The 20,627-nt window shown below is 40.7% G+C and overlaps 1 protein-coding gene across 8 annotated transcripts in view; it reads left to right on the forward strand.

Annotated features, from left to right (window-relative positions):
- pard3ab (par-3 family cell polarity regulator alpha, b) overlaps positions 1–20,627 on the forward strand; it is a 334,540-nt gene that overhangs the window by 186,678 nt on the left and 127,235 nt on the right. For all 8 annotated transcript variants that reach the window (XM_028593795.1, XM_028593803.1, XM_028593796.1 and 5 more), the window contains 3 exons: positions 8,754–8,942; positions 10,525–10,695; positions 18,548–18,701. In XM_028593795.1, the coding sequence (XP_028449596.1) occupies positions 8,754–8,942; positions 10,525–10,695; positions 18,548–18,701 (514 nt within the window). The remainder of the gene's footprint in view (positions 1–8,753; positions 8,943–10,524; positions 10,696–18,547; positions 18,702–20,627) is intronic.

A 20,627-nucleotide genomic window follows, 5' to 3' on the forward strand; every position in this document is an offset into this window, starting at 1 on the left:
TTGTAGGTATTTTAGTTTTTCTCCATAAAATCGCGAATAAGACCTGTTTTTCTTAATACAAGTTTGATTTCATACGGACCTCTAGCTTCTACAGGAACAGAAACGTTTGTTACACGACCTTGTAACTTGTGCTCAGTCTACCTCGGAGGGTTTAGACATTATGGCTAATAATCAAAATCCTTATAGTGAAAATCAATGGGATTGTTACTTCCAGAACCCCAGTGTTGAGCTCTACAGGTGTGGTGGCGTTGCGTAGAATGACATGGTGGATACATGACATGTCATGTAACAGTTCTGTTTATCTAAGGACAATATAATAATTGATTTGATTTAGCATAACTGTCACATAATAAGCTCATTTCCCAATGGGCCATATTTATATTTATGCCACATTTCATTTAAATGTATATGCCAAAGCCCAATTCATATATTAAAATATTGATATAACAAAACCGTGTTGACAGTTGAGGTTCGGTCATCATTCATGTCATTAAGGTAAAGAGATTGTAAGTTCCTTTATACTACTTCACTACATTTCTTATGGAAATAGACTTTTATTTACTTACAACACATAATTATCTTATTAAATATATGTTGTTATTGAGTAAATAATCCAGTAGTATATAAAGTAGTATAATATGTAATATAATACTCATTTCGTCTAACAAGAACTTTTGTTTTTGACACGTGTGTACAAATGGCTGATAATACTTAGGTCTAGCCTGGATGCCAGCCGAACTTAGCCCCGCCCACAAAATTTGAGGTTGGGAAGTTCGGTCTGGAGTCGCTCCGTTGAGAAGCAATTATTGCCCGAACAGTATCTGTTCGGACCAATCACATTGTCGGAAAGATGATCAACAGTAACAGAATCAATCACGTCACCAAAGAACGCTTGGGTTGAATTTATTGAGATGTAGATTCCACCATCGCGTCTGTTACAGAAGATATCGACAGCGCATTTATTTTAAAATCCTCAGCGGAGGAGCCTCAACAACTGCCCGAAAGCATGGTAGCGTTATATGGTGGAGCGAGATAGAGAAAGACTGAAGAGAGGGACCGCCGGCGCTAGAACAAAGCCGTGAATCAGAGAAATAAAACATGTTTTCGCCGATCCATCTCTAGAAATGTGACTGTAGCGAGCATGTCACTATCACTAACGTTATCCACATTTATATTTACAAGAAACAAATGATATATCCAGCTTCAAAAAAGTCTAAAAGTCGGAAATTAGAACGAATGCATTGTGCAAAGAGTGGTTGCTATGGAGACGATACACAGTGTTGAGTTCTGTTGCTCTGATTGGTTGGAGGTCTATCCAATGAATGCAGAGGCATTTCTTTTCCTGGTTCGGTTGGAACACGCCCCATAATCACAGCCCAATGGAGCGGTTTCAGACTCACATTCTGACTAGAATCTGAGTAGGACCACGTCAGGCTAACTTAGGTCATTTTCCCAAGTAAATATAAGACTTTACTGATAATTGAGTGCTTTTACATTGTAGCATAGCTGCTTTTACCCGAGTACATGATGTGGATACCACTGCTTGTGTGCATAAGGTAGAGTTTCTCACATAACAGAGAATCTTTACAATAGTAACATAACGTTGTATCATTATTAGCACAATAGGATAGCCGCAGTGATTAATGGTTGCAGCCGTGTAGCGCCAGGCTCCATACTTTTTTTGTTTTCTGTAGCAGCCTCTTGGTGACACATACGAGTCAATCAGTGAGGGCCGTTCTACCACAGAACAGGCTCTCCTGCTTAATTAAAGTGATGTTTCAAGCTGCCACCTGGCCCATATACACATACACACACACACACACACACACACACACACACACACACACACACACACACACACACACACACACACACACATTACAACCACCCATACAGCCCACTCGCAGTATAGAGTTACAAACATAGACTATACTTTTCAAACATTACACACTCTAAAACATCCAAGCCATATGGTGCACTTCACACAAACATACCTCAGGTGCACATTCATGACTACACATTCACACATAAGTATACTCACACACTAGCGCACACATATGCGGAGAGACATGGAGCAGCTGCTGGTGTAATTGCTCTGGTTTGGATGAGGTTATAAATGGTTTCTAGTGGGTTGTGGAGCTCTCGAGAGCGAGCCACATAGAGTTTTGACTGTCCAGAGGGAGTGGGAGAGAGAGAGCTGGAGAGAAACCAGTTGATTAGTTTGGGACAGAAAGAGTGTGTGTGTGAGAGAATCAATTCTTCGACCTAATGCTATAGTCGTCACGTACACCATATATAAGGATGACATTTGAGTGCACATGTTGTTTTGTGTTAGTGTGCTTGTACTGATACACATCCACCTATAGATGCATACAGACCTGCCTTCTCTCTAGGTCACGCAAGAACTCTCTCTCTCTCACACACACACACACACACACACACACACACCTGCCTGCCTGCCTGCCTTCCTCTTTTCCTCCATGCTGTGCCACAGGTATTTGATATTCATGGTCTATCAGCATGGAGCTACAGCGAGACGTGTCAGAAAGAGTGAGAGAAGAGAGGGGAGGGGAGTGAGGGTGAGAGAGAGTCTAAAATAGGAGTTGGGAATCTAAAATCGGAGTTGGGAATCGAGGAAAAAAAAAAGGGTAACAAAGAGAGTGGAGGACAGCTGAAGAAAGAGAGAGAGCATTGGGAGTTGATGTGAGCCCCCATCCTTTTGGTCGTATAGTGTAGATGGCAAGAGGAGCGAGGGAGGAGGAGGGAGATAACTGATGAGAAGGTGAGAATGGGAGTGGTAAATGTAGGAAGGGAGGAATAGGGAGAGACAGAGTCAGAGTATGAATAAAAAGAGATAGATAGCGCTACAGTAGGCAGCCAACAATGCTCTCCATGCCCGACTCCCCTTGACCAATTACACCCTTCGCTGCCTCCTTCTCACCCCCCCTCTGTTGCTAAACAGACCATTTTTTTTATATCTCCTCCCCCCCCAAGCGGCTGTTTCAGATGCCATCAAATCGACAGGTTTGTTTGGCCAAAGTTGAGCTTTTCAGGCACGACAGTGAAGAGAAGTGAGTGTGAGTGTGGCGAGTAAACAAGGAGAGCGTGTTAAATGAGGAGCCATTATCTTTTCATTTAATGCTAAAGAAAGAAGAGTGGAGCCTCTGAGGGTGAGAGTACATTTAGATGAGTAAAATGGGAGAGGTTCAGGGGTGGAAGGCAAGGGAGAGAAAGGAAGGTATTAAAAAAAATAGGGAGGGGGCAGTGAAAGGGGGGCAACAGAAAGCAGTGGGTGTTGGATGAAGAGAAAGAAGAAGAAGAAGAAAAGGGGAAACGTGAGAGTTGGATGCTGTATACATGTATCAACAATGTGCATCCACACACGTGTTTTTAGGTTGTATTATGTCTACACTTTCACACCTGAACAGGAAAATGCTAAACCTCTTCTTCTTCTTCTTCTTCTTCTTCTTCTTTGTCCTCTTTCTGCTTGCAAACTACAAAAGACCAGGGGTAGGAAAGACAAGCCCAGTTACTAGGGGTGTGCAAAAAAATCGATTCACATTTGTATCGCGATTCAAGCTCTACCGATTCAAAATCGATTCCTAGAATTCCAAAAATCGATTCATATGTATTTTTTTTTATTGTCTGTCTACTGCAATCACATGGGAAAAGTAACTACATTTACATACTGTTAATCTTTTTTTAAGATTATGTTTTTGGGCATTGTCAGCCTTTATTTGGATAGGACAGATGAAGACATGAGGGGAGAGAGAGAGGGGGGAATGATGTGCCCGTGAATAGTTTTATTTTAATCGAGAATCGTTTTTGAATCGAAAATCGATTTTGAATTGAATAGAGTCTTTCTGAATCGTGCACCCCTACCAATGACTGTGCTGAGATTCAGCTGGTTAAACCTCTGATCAGTCCTCTCCTGCTATACTGTGTTTTAAAGGGAACTTATTATGCTTTTCTGTATTTCCTGTCATTTCTATAATCTAACAATGTCAGATTTTCATATTAAACATGGCCAGAGTTTCAGATGATGAGGTAAATGTATTTCAGAGAAATCCTGTAAACCTCAGATTCCCCAATGTTCTGAACGCACTGCTTTTAACTTTTTTCATTTTTTTTTTAAACTCTTTCTGTAATTGGTCCAGGCAGGCTATTGCAGTTATATATATAAGTTACTGTTGTGTTTACATAGGACTAGCTGCAATCTAAGTCAGGGAAAGCTGTAATCTTGCTTGCTATTGTTGTTAATTTCTCCCCAATTTCCGGTTGGGTAGTATTTGGTTCAGAAGCTTTTATCTGCTATTTTTGATGGTAGAAAGTTCTGTTTTATTCCACAATCCACTTCTAAATACAAGTAGCTGCATGCTAACACCAGAGAAACCTATAATCTTGGCTGCAAATTTTTCACCCAATTTCGGGTCACATTACTGCTGAAACATGTCCAGTTGTGTAGTTTTTGGTTCAGAGTCCTTTATGTTTACAAAGTCTCGCCGTATACTCCGTTGCCATCAGTCTCAGACTCTAACGGAGTGCAACAACAGCGGAGATTGCAGAGACTCGCGGACATGCGGAAACACCCTGACCAATCAGAGCAGACTGGGCTTTTTTGGGAGGGGGGGCATAATGTTAATGTTAACATTAAAGCATGTAAACATGTTCTAGTAGAATCACAAAATACAAGTCGGAATCTGAAAACAGTATATAATAGGTCTCCTATAGAAACAGCCCTACTCATGATTTAGTTTTTTTTTTTTTTTTTTTATCTACTTGCTTTTCTATTTCTGTTGTCAGGCATCTATACAAGCAGAACATGATCGTTTGCCCTTGGCTTGTAGATGCCACCTGTGACCCAGACAAACGGTACTGTATTTCCTATGATGCTGTGCTAAGACGTCGGTCAAATCAAGTTATTAAATTGTCTTCATTAATGTCACTGAGCATGCTTAGGTTTTCCAAAAGCTGTATACATCTCGTCCACACTAGAATGTGAGGTTGGTATTTTCAGACCGCTTCCAAAAAAGCTCAGTTTCGGATGGCACAAACACCAGCTTAGTGCCAAAAACAAAGAAGAAATGATGGCTCCTCATATTTAGGGGTTAGTATGAAAATACTCTTAAAACAAAATGGCATGATGAAGAAAGAGAAAAGAAGGTGGGGATGCAGAGACGGTGCAAACAAGCGTTACAGAGGGGAGTCGTCACAGAAAAGACATAAATAAATAAATAAGCAGTGGGAGAGGGTTTGAAGAAAGCAAAATAAAGTAGAGAGCAGTATAAAGAGACAGGTGAAAAAAGGTAGGGGTAGAGAAAGAAAAAGAGTGAGAGATGCAGACGTACAGTGAAAGAGGTGGCAGTGTCTGTCTCCTTTTGTGTTCCACATGAATTCATCCCTTTCTGTCAGCCTTTCATTCACACTCCCTCGCTCGCTCACTCTGTCATTGTCATGCTGGCACTTTCTCATTCTTTTCCCCCTTTTCTTTTCGGCTTCTCGCCTTTTCACCCTCGCTCTATTTGTCTCCGTCCCTCCTTTCGAGCTCATCACTCTTCTCCCTCCCCTCACCTTCGTTCAACTCCTTATTTTCTTTCCTTCCTCCTCTGCCTGTGTTTCGTGGGTTTCTCTTTTTGCTGCCTTCAGTACCATCAATCGGGTCATTTCAAATATCAAAGTACTGTATTTTAAAATGGCTATATGTAAAGGTAGAACTGAACAATTTGAGGAAAATATCTTGTTTGGATTTTTCTGAACAATGTTGTGATTGTGATTATTCTCATAAGTTCATCCCCAGGCCTGTTTTTTTGTCTACATGGTGTTAAATAACTGGTACGTTTTTGTGGTTAAGGTTTTATTATCAAGCATAACCACAAACATATTTCTATGTGAAAAAAATCAGACTATTTAGCTTTGTCATAATGTTGGGAAGTTGCTCCCAAGGTACTGTAGGTCATGTCTGAACAAGATCATATTGCTAACGATACAGTTGTCAGCTCTGCACTTTAGCTGCTTGAGCTAAATTTTCATTAGCTTCACAGACTGACAGGCCAAGCTACTTCACAGCTTTAAATAAGTTGACTTCCCTTTTCAGAACTTACAATGTAATACACTTAAAACATTGATATGATGTGCTGAGAAGTTTACCTGGAACATAATAACTAGTGTTCACTTTCCATCAACCATTATTCATGCTCGTAAATGACCAAGCTAACTGCTAACACCCTGTCTGAAATGAGCTAACGTTACAGTGTTACTAGCTAGACTCACCACTCTTGTCTTTCTGAAGACAACTTTCTGGCTTAGCAAACATCAAAATGAATTGTTTCTTTTCCTGCGAAAAGTGTAAATAGTGCAGACGAGATGACCCCTCACTATACAGATTGTCAGCTCGTCACTTTAGCTACAGTTACGTTAGCTGATGATAACTTGAAGATTTTGTCTACTGCTCGCTGCCCACTGCCTGTCATGCTACCTAGCTATCCGCTATGTACTTTTTTCTCGAAGATTCATTCTCAAACTGCTTTGTTTTGTAGTTTGGGCAACTCACAGAATTAACGCTACAGCTGTGCTTGCAGTAGTGTTTATAGGCCGCAATACATTCTGTAAATACTTTTCAAACTTGTGTCTTAGTGATGTATTTTGTAGCATTGGATTTGAAAACTTAAATCCTGATTTAGATGTTAAAAAAAATCATATTAGTTAAAAGATCTTATTTTTTGTTGTAATAATTCATTTTCTGTTCACTTGCAGTTTAAGAGGATTATGTCGTTGTTAGTCACTTTTTAATAAATGCGTCTTAAATTCAATTTCAGGCAGAATGAATCGGACTTGAGGTTCCAAAATAATTAAATTCTTGTTGTCTTACGTGTTATTATTCCTCAACATTCCCCATAAGCTGTGTCTGATATCAAATTGGCTGTTTTTCCTTCTTTGTTTGTCTAATTTGATCTCAAATGTATTTCAATTAGCATTCATTTGTCTTTCTAAAACATGCAGACACCCTGACAGTGCTCTCCATGCTTACCCTTCCTTCCTTCCTTCCTTCCTTCCTTCCTTCCTTCCTTCCTTCTTTCCTTCCTTCCTTCCTTCCTTCCTTTCTTCCTTCCTTCCTTCCTTCTGTTTCCTCCTTTTCCTTCTTACCCCATACATCCTTGTTTTGCTCTTCTTCTCCTCTTCTGTCTCCTCCCCACTTTGCCTTTCCCTCCATCCCTCTTTCTCCCTCCTCCATTCAACCCAGAGCAATTCCATCTCTCTCCCAGCAAACAAAGGTAGCTAATGACATGCTGACACCGAGCCCGATGATTGAATTCATTAGGCGTGCACAATAATTGCCAGGCGTGAGTGTGCACGCACCCATCTATTCAGAGGACAGCTGTCAAATAACAAGCAAGAGAGAATAGCTTTTTATTGTTGAGCTGGAAGAGAGAGGGAAAATGAATATGGAGAAAGAGCGAGAGAAGCACCTGTTGTGAAGGGAAAGCGAGAGAGAGCACTCAGCATGCCAATTAGGCTGCTGTGTTCATGCGGGGTTATTGGGAAGTTTACTGCCTGTGTGACGCACTCGGTGTCACGATTCAGGTGCATAACGTGTATGAATTTGTTCTTTGGGCAGTGTGAGTTTCTTTCTAAACTCTTTGAGTTTTAGACCTTTGAAATAAAGATAATTTTAGTGTAGTGCGTTTATTCTTATGGGCTGAAATAAGTTTAGGACTTGGGTTTAGGCTTAACATCAAAATTATGACTGCCTGGGGTTAAAGTTAGGTATGTAATACTGAAGGACATTTGTTTGCAGACTTGGGATAAAAACAATAGAACATCTAATGTAATAAGACATGAAGTACGTTTTGTGTTAACCATATCTATGGCATTTTTAATCCAACTATAATTCATAAAATTTGTTTTTGGACATTACAAGATTTTCGGAATTTGTTTCAAATTATTTTTGTTCAAACACTAGGTATGAGTAACAGTGAGTCAGTATGCACTCAATAATATAATGGTACCTGTCTGACAGATGTACAGATATGAAGTGAGACCATTATTTTTTTCTATTCTTGGGTGGATGAAATGTGCAGGATGTTGTGTACCTGCAGCTGCTTCACAGTACAAGCTCTTAATCTGCAGAAGTTTGGCTTTATGCCTTGCTTTTACTGTACATGGCACACAAACAAGTGTTTAATTGGCGGCTGTGGCTCAGGAGGTAGAGTGGGTTTTGGTTCAATCGACCACATTACGTCCAGCTTAGGGTTGGGCGAACTGTCTACCGGATTGTCTACTGAATTGGCATATGATAATGTCAACAGTGAAACATTGTAATGGAAAATAATCACCAATGCTGGAATCACTGAAAACTGAATCCACCGGAGTTTAAAATTACAACACAAAGAAAGCGGAAATTGACTAACATCCGGCCGAGAAGAGTGAGACCCGGCGGAATTTCCGGTGGCACTGGAGCAATCCCGGAAGTGGAACGTCGTGGATATAGACTACCCTCTGGTTAATTTCAGGAACATGGGGAAAGCATGGCAAGGCTGGAATAAATGCATGCATGTTTTTGCTTTATATAATTAAATACACGTTATGGTGTAAGAGCTTTGAACTGTTTTTAATAGATCTGTGTCTATGATCTGCTGTTGCTGGGTTGGGTTGATTATGATATTTTATGTTCTTCAAGATACAGTAGGTTTGTTTTGCTGTGAAAGTCTAGAATCTGAACCTCCCTGTGTTTTTATTTGTTCCCCCTCTTCCAGAAGAGCGAGGAGGACGAGTTAGTCCTGACTCCAGACGGGACCAGAGAGTTCCTGACCTTTGAGATCCCCCTCAGCGACTCCGGTTCAGCTGGGTTGGGTGTCAGCGTTAAAGGCAATCGCTCAAAGGAGAACCACGCTGACCTGGGCATTTTCGTCAAATCCATCATTAATGGAGGGGCAGCCTGCAAGGTACGATACAGTCTTCGGTTATTAATAGAGGTTTTGAGTGGAAATGAAAAGAAAGATTTAAAAGTGGGGTATCTATTCTTCTAAGAAACCTTTTTTTTTAACTAACTTTAGGTAATCAATCAATCAATCAATCAACATTTATTTATATAGAATTTTACATCAACTGACCAGTATCCAAAGTGCTTTACATCATGTACAAGAATAAAACATAACATACAAAAATAAATAAGTTTGGATCTAAAAAGAGCTACATCTGCAAAAGAGCTACATCTGCAATAGTGCGAATGTCAGAAAGCGCGATCACCCCACAGTTTGTACCTTGACCGTGGGACCTCTAAAACCAGTTGATTGTGGTAAGATTATATCAGTCCTGGCAACCATGTTTTGTATATAAATTAGTGAATAGTTTCTATTTATAGGTTTTTTGTTCTTACAGAGTGGCACTCACCCAAAGTTTAGGATCCGTGAGACAGTGTATGCAGATGCAGAAATACCAGGCTTTATAGAACATCTTAACACCTACTAAAACAGTAGGTCTTAAAACTGCAGTGAGTAAAAAGCTTTGTCACTTTGTCACAAGGGCAATGCAAGCGCAGAACAGCCAATAGGAACACTCTCTTTCTCTGAAATGACCTGCGATTGACCAAAGTCTCCTGTGAGGGCTAGATTTTCTTTAAGCCTGAATACAGAGCCAGGAGCAGCTGCTGTCTAGCAGTCTAGTTTTCTCTCAGACCACTTGAATTATAATATGCTGAAAGGTTATTATGGAATTTTTGCCCAACAATGCCAGAAATAAAGTGCCTACAACAGCTTTAATATTAACTTAAACATTTTGTTCTGTATTTTTTTTGCAGCCACTATAAGTGGATTTATTCAGCAGCGGAATTAGAAGCTTTGATAGAAGACAAAATGCCTATCTCTGCTTAACCTGATGTAGCTCCTTTTATAGTGAGCTTCGCTCTTACCTATTCTAAATAAACCCAACACCGTGTCTGTATAACCTGCACACAAACACACACATGTAAAAGGTCATAGAAGGCATTAAGTGTAACTTTCTAATATCTGCAGACAATCTGTCAGAAAGTGAGAGAATAAGAGAGCGATGTCATGCAACAAATTGGGTCCATCCAACGATGTTTAAAATTCCACCATATGTCCTTGGCGAGGAAAATGAAGCAAAATGACTTTTCTGTTCCTCAGCAACTACAGTATAAAGAAAAGCTTCATCGTTGATAAAACCTATTAACACAAAGTGCGCTATTTTCTGTTGCTGTCTGTAGTGCTGCGCTGCTGCAGTCAATTTCACTAGACTTTTAACTTAATTTTTTTTTCCCACAACAGAACATAATAATGGGCTTTAAAGCACACTTCTCTGTAAGAGATTAGATCATAGAAACAGGATACAGTCTGTGAGTGAGACTGTTAGTCTGATGAGATAAAGGTTATTGTTAAACTGGGAGATATGGCTGCTTTTCATTTATCACACATGTGCTGTATGGTAGTTGGAAAATCACAGCCTCCTCTCTGTGTACGGTTAGCAGTTTAAACACCAAAAGAAACACTTTTCCTGCCCACCCAACAGGACGGGCGGCTTCGAGTGAATGACCAGTTGATTGCTGTGAATGGGGAGTCGCTATTGGGCAAAACCAACCAGGACGCCATGGAGACGCTACGCAAGTCCATGTCAACGGAAGGCAACAAACGCGGGATGATCCAGCTCATTGTGGCCAGACGAGTGGCCAAAAGAAATGAGGTGAGGAAACAAAAATGAAAGACGGATTGGATTGAGACGGGTGTGTGGCTGTGAATTCTTGCCATTTTAACTGTTCTCAGAAGAGTAGGGACATTTGGGATATACAGTATGTCAGAGTAGGATCAAGTCTGCAATAGCTATGTAGATAGATATTAGCAGGGCTTTAAATTGACACCCGCCAACCTGCCAAATGTGGGTAAAACTTCACTTTGGCAGGTAACACAGTAAAGTTACTAGACAATTTGCCTGGTGATTGATGCAAATAACACTGCATTTGTTGCCAGACTGGTCTCTTTTCCACCAAGAAATTTGGGGCAGTTTGTCCAGTTTGGCTTGGAAACGTACTGTTTATCTGACAACACTGCTTGTAGTACTAATCCTACATTTCCATTATCCATTAAAACTATGTTGTGACGTGTGACAAAACCCGTTGGCTACGTGCCTAGCGTGTGTGGTATTGATTAACAGCTACGCTGAAATGGAGAAGCCGAACGGAACAGCACAGAAAAAAAACAGACAAGCTGAAATTAATTAGTAAAGTTAGTTAGAAGAAAGGAAAAAAAAAATTGGCTAGTGGAAAATCTAGCTGGTAACTTTAAAGGTGCAATATGTAATATTGTGTGTAATACTGGCAGCTAGCGGTTAAAATAGTTACTGCACTACCAATTCAAAATACTGGAGAGTCGTTTCCCCTGCCCCCTCCTGCCCAGACTCGAAGTTCACGGGGGTTGCCAGGCTGAGACCGCAGCATTCACAACAATGTAGCTGGACGCTTTTCTCACATAGCCAGACATTACTCCACAGCACAGCGGAGTAGCTAACGTTAGATGCTAGTCTCACATAGCCAGACATTACTCCACAGCACAGCAGAGTAGCTAACGTTAGATGCTGGCTATATTGACAGTCATAAAAGCCCGTGCTCACGTGGAGCTCTGTAACCAACTAACAGACACACTTTTTCGGCTTAAAATGACAGTATGAACCGCTAAAAACACAACAACCTCACTGTCCTCTCCACACGCCAGTCAGGCACACTTCCTCGGCTTAGAATTACAATACGAAACGCTAAAAATACCACTACCTTGCCGACGGAACACACTTCATTGGCTTAGAATTACGGCAACAATCGCTAAACACACTGCAAACTCATAGTCCCCTCTTTCCGATTTACAGCCCCCCTCTCGTGGCTTAAAATAACTCACCGTTGTCGGCTCCAGCCGCTGAAGAGGCTACACGCTGTAAACAGCCATGGGCTGCTTGCCTGGTCCTCCCGGTAACGTTAACAGTTAGCAGGGTTAGCATGGCGGCGTTAGCCAGGACCAGTCGGGATCACTTTACTGGCTATGTCTCAATTGTTTTTGCGAGTAACCAACTCGGGTACTCTAGCTATATAATTCAATGTGAGTACACAAATGTTGAAATGACAAAAAATGCCCATCCCTAGTAGCTGTGATAAATTAGCGTGGAGCTAATGCTTACCTGTTCAGGAGAAAATAAGCCAACTCTGCGTCCTTTTGGGCTCTAAGCTGTCTCCATCTTTCAAATACATCTCCAATATTTACCAGGGGGTTGTTACGTCTCTGGTCACGCAACTGTTAGAAACATGCTGTTTTCTTTTTTTTATGTCATGTAGAATCTATCTCCGTTGATCCTGTTCGTTTGTTTGCTGCTTTCATGGCTGTACTAACGTTACAGCTGTAGCGCGCTGGGTTTACGTTTTTACAGGTATATATCTGGCAACCCGGCCTGCCTGTCAAACTGGGCCGTTGATAACAACACACAGATCAAAACATAAACATAAATTCCGTCACGGAATGTAAATTTCAAAAAGAAAAAATACTGAAATTAGCATTGTTGTCAGAAAAGATAGTATTTCAGTTTAACATGTTTCCTTAATATCTGATGAGGCATTGGTGTCATTTTTGGATTTATTACAGTACAAATATTAAATATTGGACCTTTAAAAATCTACTAGCCATGTTGGCTGGTTATCTCAAAAATGATTTTAAAGCCCCGGATTTTAAAAGTATCTCTCAATCAATCAATACAGTACCCTGAAAGAAAATTTCCATTTCAACCGATTTTTCAGATCACCTAACCTGAATAATGTCATAGTTGCAGTCTGCATGATCATAAGATCACATGGGCTATATATATAACAAAGGCCTCTAGATAGACCTTATAGTCATTTCTCATAGTTTTGGTAATGTATAACGATAGCATTTTACTTAGCTAATGCTGTCTTTTCTGAGACCTGGAGGTGCAGCAGCATCATTAGATACATTTTACAAAAGTAGTCCAACAAGTGGCCACACAGGTTTTACACAACTCCCCAGTTTAACCATTATGTATATACAGTATGTATTTATGAACCACTTAGAAGTGAAAACCATTACAGTTATGACCCCAAACATAAAACATCAGCACCTACGTCAAATTGAATTGTACTGCATTGTGATGGTTTAAACCACTAATCACTAAAAATGAATGAGGCCAGTCATGGCTGTAGTCAAGTCCAAGCTTTCATTCACAGTTACTGCTCAGATTTGTCTTTGCCAGCTGATCTGGGATTTGAACCAGAGTTCCAGATTGCAGTTTGGCCAAGAACTTTTCTTTCTTTTTAGTCTTGAAGACGTGAGAGTTTGAGATAAATAAAATGGACATTTAGAAACACATTGTCTATTACATCCTGACCAAGGGCGTCGGACTGGGGGGAAAAGGGGACTGAGTACCCAGGGCCCTCATGTGAGGAGGGCCCAAAAAGATGCTAGAATGAATAGCTGTGGATGTGGGGAGGGGCCCATAGAAAATGCCTTTCTACAGGGCCCAGAATTTTGTGCTACGCCCCTGATCCTGCCTACTCTATTTTAATATTGCCATCACGGATGCCACATATTTAATTTAATAACTGTGATTTAATGATATGGACCAGGGATGTTTGTGATCCTATTTAAGATCATAGTGGTTGTAATTATAGTTTGTGTGTGTCCTGTAAAAAATAAAAATGGAATTCATCTGACACGCCTGTCCTAAATAAAGACACTTTTGTGAACATGGAGTCATCAGGCACCACTTCAATAGGACCCTTTCTGTGATAAATGTACAATACACTCAAAGCAAACCGTTGGGAAATACCCTCATGAGCAGAAATGAGTCGTTTCATGAAATAAAAGTAAGTATTCAGGTCATAGAAGTTCACCAACCCCTCCCACGCACGCTCCCCTCCCTGTAGGCAGCTGGAGAAAAGAAAAAAAACATGGCTGCGAACTGAGCTACACAACTTTTTTTTTTTTCTCCCCTCAATGTCATGTTTTTACATTCTCTGTACATCTTGGCCTGTCGCCTGCTTGAAAGCCGAGGCTGAATCTGTGCACCGTTGCTGTGTGTCTGTATGGGCGCGCACGTCTGTGTGCATGTGTACGCCTCTGGCACTGCCTGGCTTCCCCGCTCTCCTTTTCCAACCTGGTGTGTCAAAGTTTTGATTTCCCCTTGGCCCGTCTGGTAATTGAAAGCAGAGGCTAAGCCTGGAGGTGTGTGTGTGTGTGTGTGTGTGTGTGTGTGTGTGTGTGTGTGTGTGTGTGTGTGTGTGTGTGTGTGTGTGTGTGTGCATGCACACGTCTTTGTCTGCCCACATATGAGTGTGTAGTTTGTGCTTTTGTACATCCTGCTTATGCATGTATTCGCAAGGATATTTCTGTGTGTTCGTTTGCAACCAGATACCTTAACAGACAGCATGGTGGATGAATAAAATTAGAGCGCTTGGAGTCTCGTCAATCTCTGCTTACACGCAGAGCCGGAGGCATGGCCTGAGGCTCGCCAAGTGTCTGGCTATTTATAAGAAATAGTGTCCAAGACACTGAGGAGGAAAACAACAATTCAATACACTCATCCTCAAAGAGACTGCTCTGAGCTGATTTAGAAAGTCCCTATAGTGCCACTATATATTCTTTATACCTCATAACCAGCTGTCCATTAGATATCAGTTAAAATAATACCTAGTTACTATGAGATGAAAGCTGTTGCTTAATTTGACATATTGTCATACCCTACTGACATATGGAAAATTATCTTGAATTTACTTTCCTCTCCATGTCTCTATCCCTTGACAGCCAATCTCAAATCAATCTCAAATGTTTGCCTTTGCATAAAATCACAAGCCCTATTGCCCCCATTCCTTCCTCCATCCCCATAGAAACACCGTGAACCCAGAGCAGCTGACTTCCTCATCACCGTCGGCACCCGATGGGATCGAGACCTTCCCGGAGCTCAATTATCATCCTGAATATGCGATGGGCTGCAGTGTGATTTGTCGATGTGCCCTCAGTATGGCGAATCCCCTCGGCTATCACTGAGGCATTTCACCTCGACCCCTTCAGCCGGCTAATTCATTAACCATCTCATTGAGAGTCAAGAGCAGCCGCACGCCAGCAGTCACAGCACCAGTATGGCGAGGCTAGGAACACGTTTGTTTACGCCCAAAATTTGTTGCCTCCGTGTGAAGGTCTGATTGGTTCTGTTAGCTGTGAATCGTGCCATTTCCTTGGTCCGGTAAATGGTCAGATTTTAGTCATACCTAAGATGTTGGTCTGATCAGAAGTTGGTGTTAAACCTTTGACTAACCCCTTTATAGTGTTGGTCGCATTTAAGTATGCTAGAATCTGTACTGTTTTCTGCTGGAGCAGTTAGTGCCTTGCTCAAGGGCAGGTAACTAAGTACATTTACTTAAGCACTTAAAGTGATGGTTCGGAGTAATTTCACCCTAGGGTCCTTTGCACCATGACCTCGAGCCAAACACCCCCCCAGAAGCTTTTTTCACCTGGGTCGAACATTGGGCGAGTTAGCGTAGAGTAGCGTTAGCAGCTGAATAGCTTAGCGCAGGGGCTAATGGACCCACGTTTGTATCTCGTAAATGACTCTACTAATAATGCCCAAAATGATACCAAACTTCTACAGTAGTACATATAGGTTATGTATAAACGATGGATTGGAAAGTTTGTAAGTACACCAGAAGTTTATGAACACTTGCCTGCTCTCTTCTGCTCTCTGTTGCTGCTACTGCTGCTACCTGCAGTTAGACGAGTGCTTAGGGCCGTCTACAAATTACTACACCGAAAAGAGATACAACAAAAATATGTATTAATTTAATGATTAAATAAGGTAATGTCTCCAAACTTACCTCAGTTATTACTTGTCTCCTGCTAGTTATATTACAGCACTTACTTAAAAAAAAAAAAGTTAAATTAAAAAATATTTTTGTTGCATCTCTTTTCGGTGTTGTAATTTGTAGACGTCCCTAAGCACTCGTCTTACAGCAGCAACAACAGCAGAGAACAGAAGAGAGCAGGCAAGTGATATTTACATAAACTTCTGGTGTACTTACAAACTTTCCAATCCATCGTTTTATGAGTGCATAACCTATATATACTAGTGTAGACCTTTGGTATCATTTCTGGCATTATTAGTGGAGTCATTTACGAGATACAAACGTGGGTCCATTAGCCCCTGCGCTAAGCTATTCAGCGGCTAACGCTACTGTACGCTAACTCGCCCAATGTTAGACCCTGGTGAAAAAAGCTTCTGGGGGGGTGTTTGGCTCGAGGTCATGGTGCAAAGGACCCTAGGGTAAATTACTCCGAACCATCACTTTAAGAAACATTTTGAGTTGCTTGTACTAGGGATTGGACGGTATGCCTTTGTCCTGATTGATTCTTTCACGATACATTTTACACCGATTACGCAATACACCGATTGGATTTGTATCAAGATTTTCATTTATTGCGATTCTAGAAATATTGGGATTCTATTTTCTATCCCTTCTTTAACAAAAACAAAGTTTGAATAATACACTTGTAGAGACAATATATCATGAGACATTTCTAATAATTGATTGTTTTCTAAGAAGAATGCACATCACATGTCAGTCAGTCTGACATTAATTTCATTTGTAAAGAACATAACATGGATTTTCTGCATTTTCTGCTTCTGGTCTGTTTTGCTGGAAACCAATATGATTTAGTCGCTGTCGACAGTACCTTATAAACAGAAAATATTTAGGTGAATCATTGGTAAAAATAAAAAAAAAAATCGATTCTGTGGCCAGGTTGGATCAGTGGGTAGAGCAGGCGCACATTAACATAGAGGGTCATGCCTCGACACAGAGGTAAAATAATCGATTTTAAAAATCGTCCCAAAAAAAATCACGATGCATCCAATTTTTTTTCTCACCCCTAACTTGTACCTTACTGGAGTATTCAATGTTATGCTACCTTATACTTGTAGTCCACTACATTTACAGAAGGTACAGTAATGTCAATATATAGTTGTATAGGTAAGTATAGTTAACTTTACAGAGCAAAATTTCACATCCAAAACATATGATCATCTAAGTGAGTTTATGCGTCTGTATTCCCCCGGCTCAAACCCATTTCCCTGAGACATTAGGAAAAATATATGTTTTCCTTACATGGTCTATTTGCTGTGTCAGTGAACTGTCAACACTTTCAGATACATGATTCTGGTGAAATACCTATTTATTTTAATCTTAATGTAAAAACTACTTTAAATAAACAGTAAACTAACATCCCTACAATCCTCAGTGTTACAGTATGGCCGATCTTCTAAATAATATGTAGTTATAGATTAATATACCCAACAATATATAAGTTAAAATTGTCTCCACAGCAGGCAACATTTAAATACTGCTTACATGTAAATGCAGCACCATCAACAATTTGATCCTTGAGTACATTTTTTATTGGACTACCACTGAGGGAATCTAATTCATGGTTGGTCAGGAAGTTCAAATATATTCAGTGTGGATATGTTAAAAACAAGCGGCTGACTAATCTGAAATTCACTACACTTCACGCTGCTGCCAGTTTCCTAATGAATCCACACAAGTATTCTCCTGTAAACTGGACTTGTTTGTTAACATCAAAGTCCATTGGGCGGTGGTTATTACAGCACTTCAACAATGTAGTGAGCTGAAAGGATCATTGGCCAAAGAGCTTCTGCCAAAATGGAATCCCAGCGTCGCCTAGTTACAGTCATTGATCGGGGTGATTTGGCTCCAGCATTGACTCCAGTGTTATCGCTCGTTATGCGATGCCACCGATGATGGTTATCCTTTTGGCAAGAGCTGTCATCATAAATGCAGAGACTGTAGCAAATCAATACAGTTAACTAACCAATGGATGAGGGCCAAGACACCCACACCCCACACACACACACACACACACACACACACACACACACACACCTTCCCAGGCAGTGGATGTGCGTTTATGGGTGACAGGGCCAGCAAATGGTCTATTTGTCCAGCAAACAAGAGAGTGTCATCATGGCTCCTGAGGGAAATGTCAAGATGCTAGCAAGCTAACCATCCCCTGTGGCTGGGGAGTGCTAGTTCTCGCTAACAGCCTGTGGCTTAACAGCCTATTGGAAATCCATGCTCATTTATTATGGTTACCACACTGCTAGCATTAGCGTGAATAGGAGCCCCTGTGTGTCCATCCAGTATTGTTTAACAAATGGCTAACATGATTGTGTATAGATCAGACATTTAGTTCTAACTGTAAAAAGAGGCACAGCACATTCATTCATTAACCCAAATGCTTCTCAAAGGGCTTCACAAATCAACTTTTCGAACGGGATATGATAAAAGTTAGCTTTTGCTAACTGTTGCTGTTTCCAGAACAGTATATAAAGTCTGTTTTTATGAGCATAATCAGAGAGAAGAAACCATACAGTACACAGCCAAAGAAGGGATCATCTTTATATTTACTTGACTATGGAAGAATAAAGATTGAGTAAATCCTATCCTTATTCTAAAATCACCTCCCTCCTCATTCAGGGGAGCCCAGGGAGCCCGCTGGGGGGCAGCCAGCAGACCATGAGCACCTCCCTGGATGACCACGAGCGCCGGATCTCCCACTCTTTGTACGGTGGCCTGGAGGGCCTTGATGACAACTTGATGCCACGACAGGGCATGATGCCACGCACAATAGGTAAGATTGGCATGTCTTTTGGCTTGTGGTACTCCTCTAACTAAAGCTGATTTTAACATGGAGATTTATGTGAATTTTCGGATTGATCTCAGTCTGAAGCCATGCTATATTGCTACGCCAAGACTGGTATTGGTGCGGAGTATTATATAGAATAGAATACACTTTATTGTCCCCGAGGGGAAATTTGTCTTGGGCATAGTGCTACAATCTGTTGGTTCACAACACAAACATTTAACAGAAAAACCATTCCAAAATCAACATTAAACATAAAAAATAAATATAAGATCATCAACGAAGCATCTTAGGACATGAAGGAAGACACATATGACTGTACAGACAATAAGACATCTTAAAAGTGACTGTAGTAATTAAAGTGCTAAGTACAAAAAGTGCTGCTGTATTTATTGCACTTTTGCTCTGTCGTGCTAAGATTTGCTATTGGAGTTCAGCAGCTTGATAAACAATAACTTTAGTGTGTGTGTGTGTGTGTGTGTGTGTGCGCGCGGCGCGCGTGTGTGTGTGCGTGCGTGCGTGCGTGTGCGTGCACGTGCGTGCATGTGCGTGCGTGCGTGAGTCCATTTTCCTGGTAGATTATATGGTCCAACCTGTCAGGTTTTGTCAACACAGAATACAACTCTGTCATCTGGTCTCAGTTCCTGTCAAGTCTCGGTGGCTTTTAATGTCTCGGAAAATGTCAGGGAGAGAGACGGAGATGGAAAAATGGCCCCTGGAAAATTTGTTGCTGCAGACGCTCAGCTAGTGATTGATTCGAGGGGCTTGTTTTGTGTGTGTTTTCGAAAGTGTTTGTTTATCCATGTTAGTCTGCATGCTTGTCAGCCTCTCCGTAGGTGACCTGGTCTGTCATTATTTAAACCAGTGACAACAAGTGAGTGAATGTGGACTAGGTGAAAGAGATTAGAAAGCATATTTGTATCTTTGTGTGACAGCTTTGCACGTGTCTGTACAAGATTGCGTGTGTGTAGCACTTGAATGATTGATGGACGGGTGGAGTTGCCTAATTTTAAGGAAAGGCTTCTGTGTGCACCAGATGGTGTAACTACTCAGCTCGCCTGTGTTCAGTTCAAGCTAGTACAAAATGCCCAAACTGTCTTTGGACCTTTGTCCCCTTCTTTTGTGTCTTTCCTTTGCATTTCTCAAAAAGACCAAAATTATCCATGTTATTAAGGACGCAAAATACTTGGACCTCTTCTTCTGCTGAATTAGTATTATTATGTATGTTCTATTATTAAGAACATACACAAAATACCTTAATTGTAAATTGATTAAGCAGAAGAAGAGTTGGAACTTTGAATCTGTTTTTGAAATAAGCTCCTACCAACTCTGCCTCATTAATCAATGCAACACAATGTGGAAGTGTGAACTCTGTTTTCCTTTTATGCAAATTGGTTGACATTGACACTGTGTTGTTAGTTCAACAGAAAACAAAGTGTGACTGACAGAGGAATTGTTAATAGGTGAAGTTCCAGCACACTGCCACAGTTCCTCCATGCTTAACAACCAGCGAGGGCTTCTAATGAGCGTTCAGGGTGGCGAGCGGAAGCACAAGGCAGATACTGTATGGAGGAGATTGACTGCTCAACAACAAACAAGATCACTGTCACAACAATTCCAAATTTTGCTATACAATTAATTGTCTCAGAAATATTCGCGATTAACAATATAGTCGTCCCTTTCAGTCAAAGTTAAAATATATACAGTATATATGTATTTATTACTTTTTTAAACAAATTGAATTGAATGAATCCCAGGGTATATCTTTTGGTTCTATCCCTGTCATGTGACCCAGATAATGTAATAACACTAATACACAGCCTATGAAATAAACCACGGCTCTTTATTATCATAAAAAAAACTAACTGTATCCCCCTCGTCATTTTTGTTGCTATGAACGTGTATATACAATTG

Source organism: Perca flavescens, chromosome 12, assembly GCF_004354835.1.
Source record: "Perca flavescens isolate YP-PL-M2 chromosome 12, PFLA_1.0, whole genome shotgun sequence".
In the NCBI taxonomy this organism is placed as follows: Eukaryota; Metazoa; Chordata; class Actinopteri; order Perciformes; family Percidae; genus Perca; species Perca flavescens.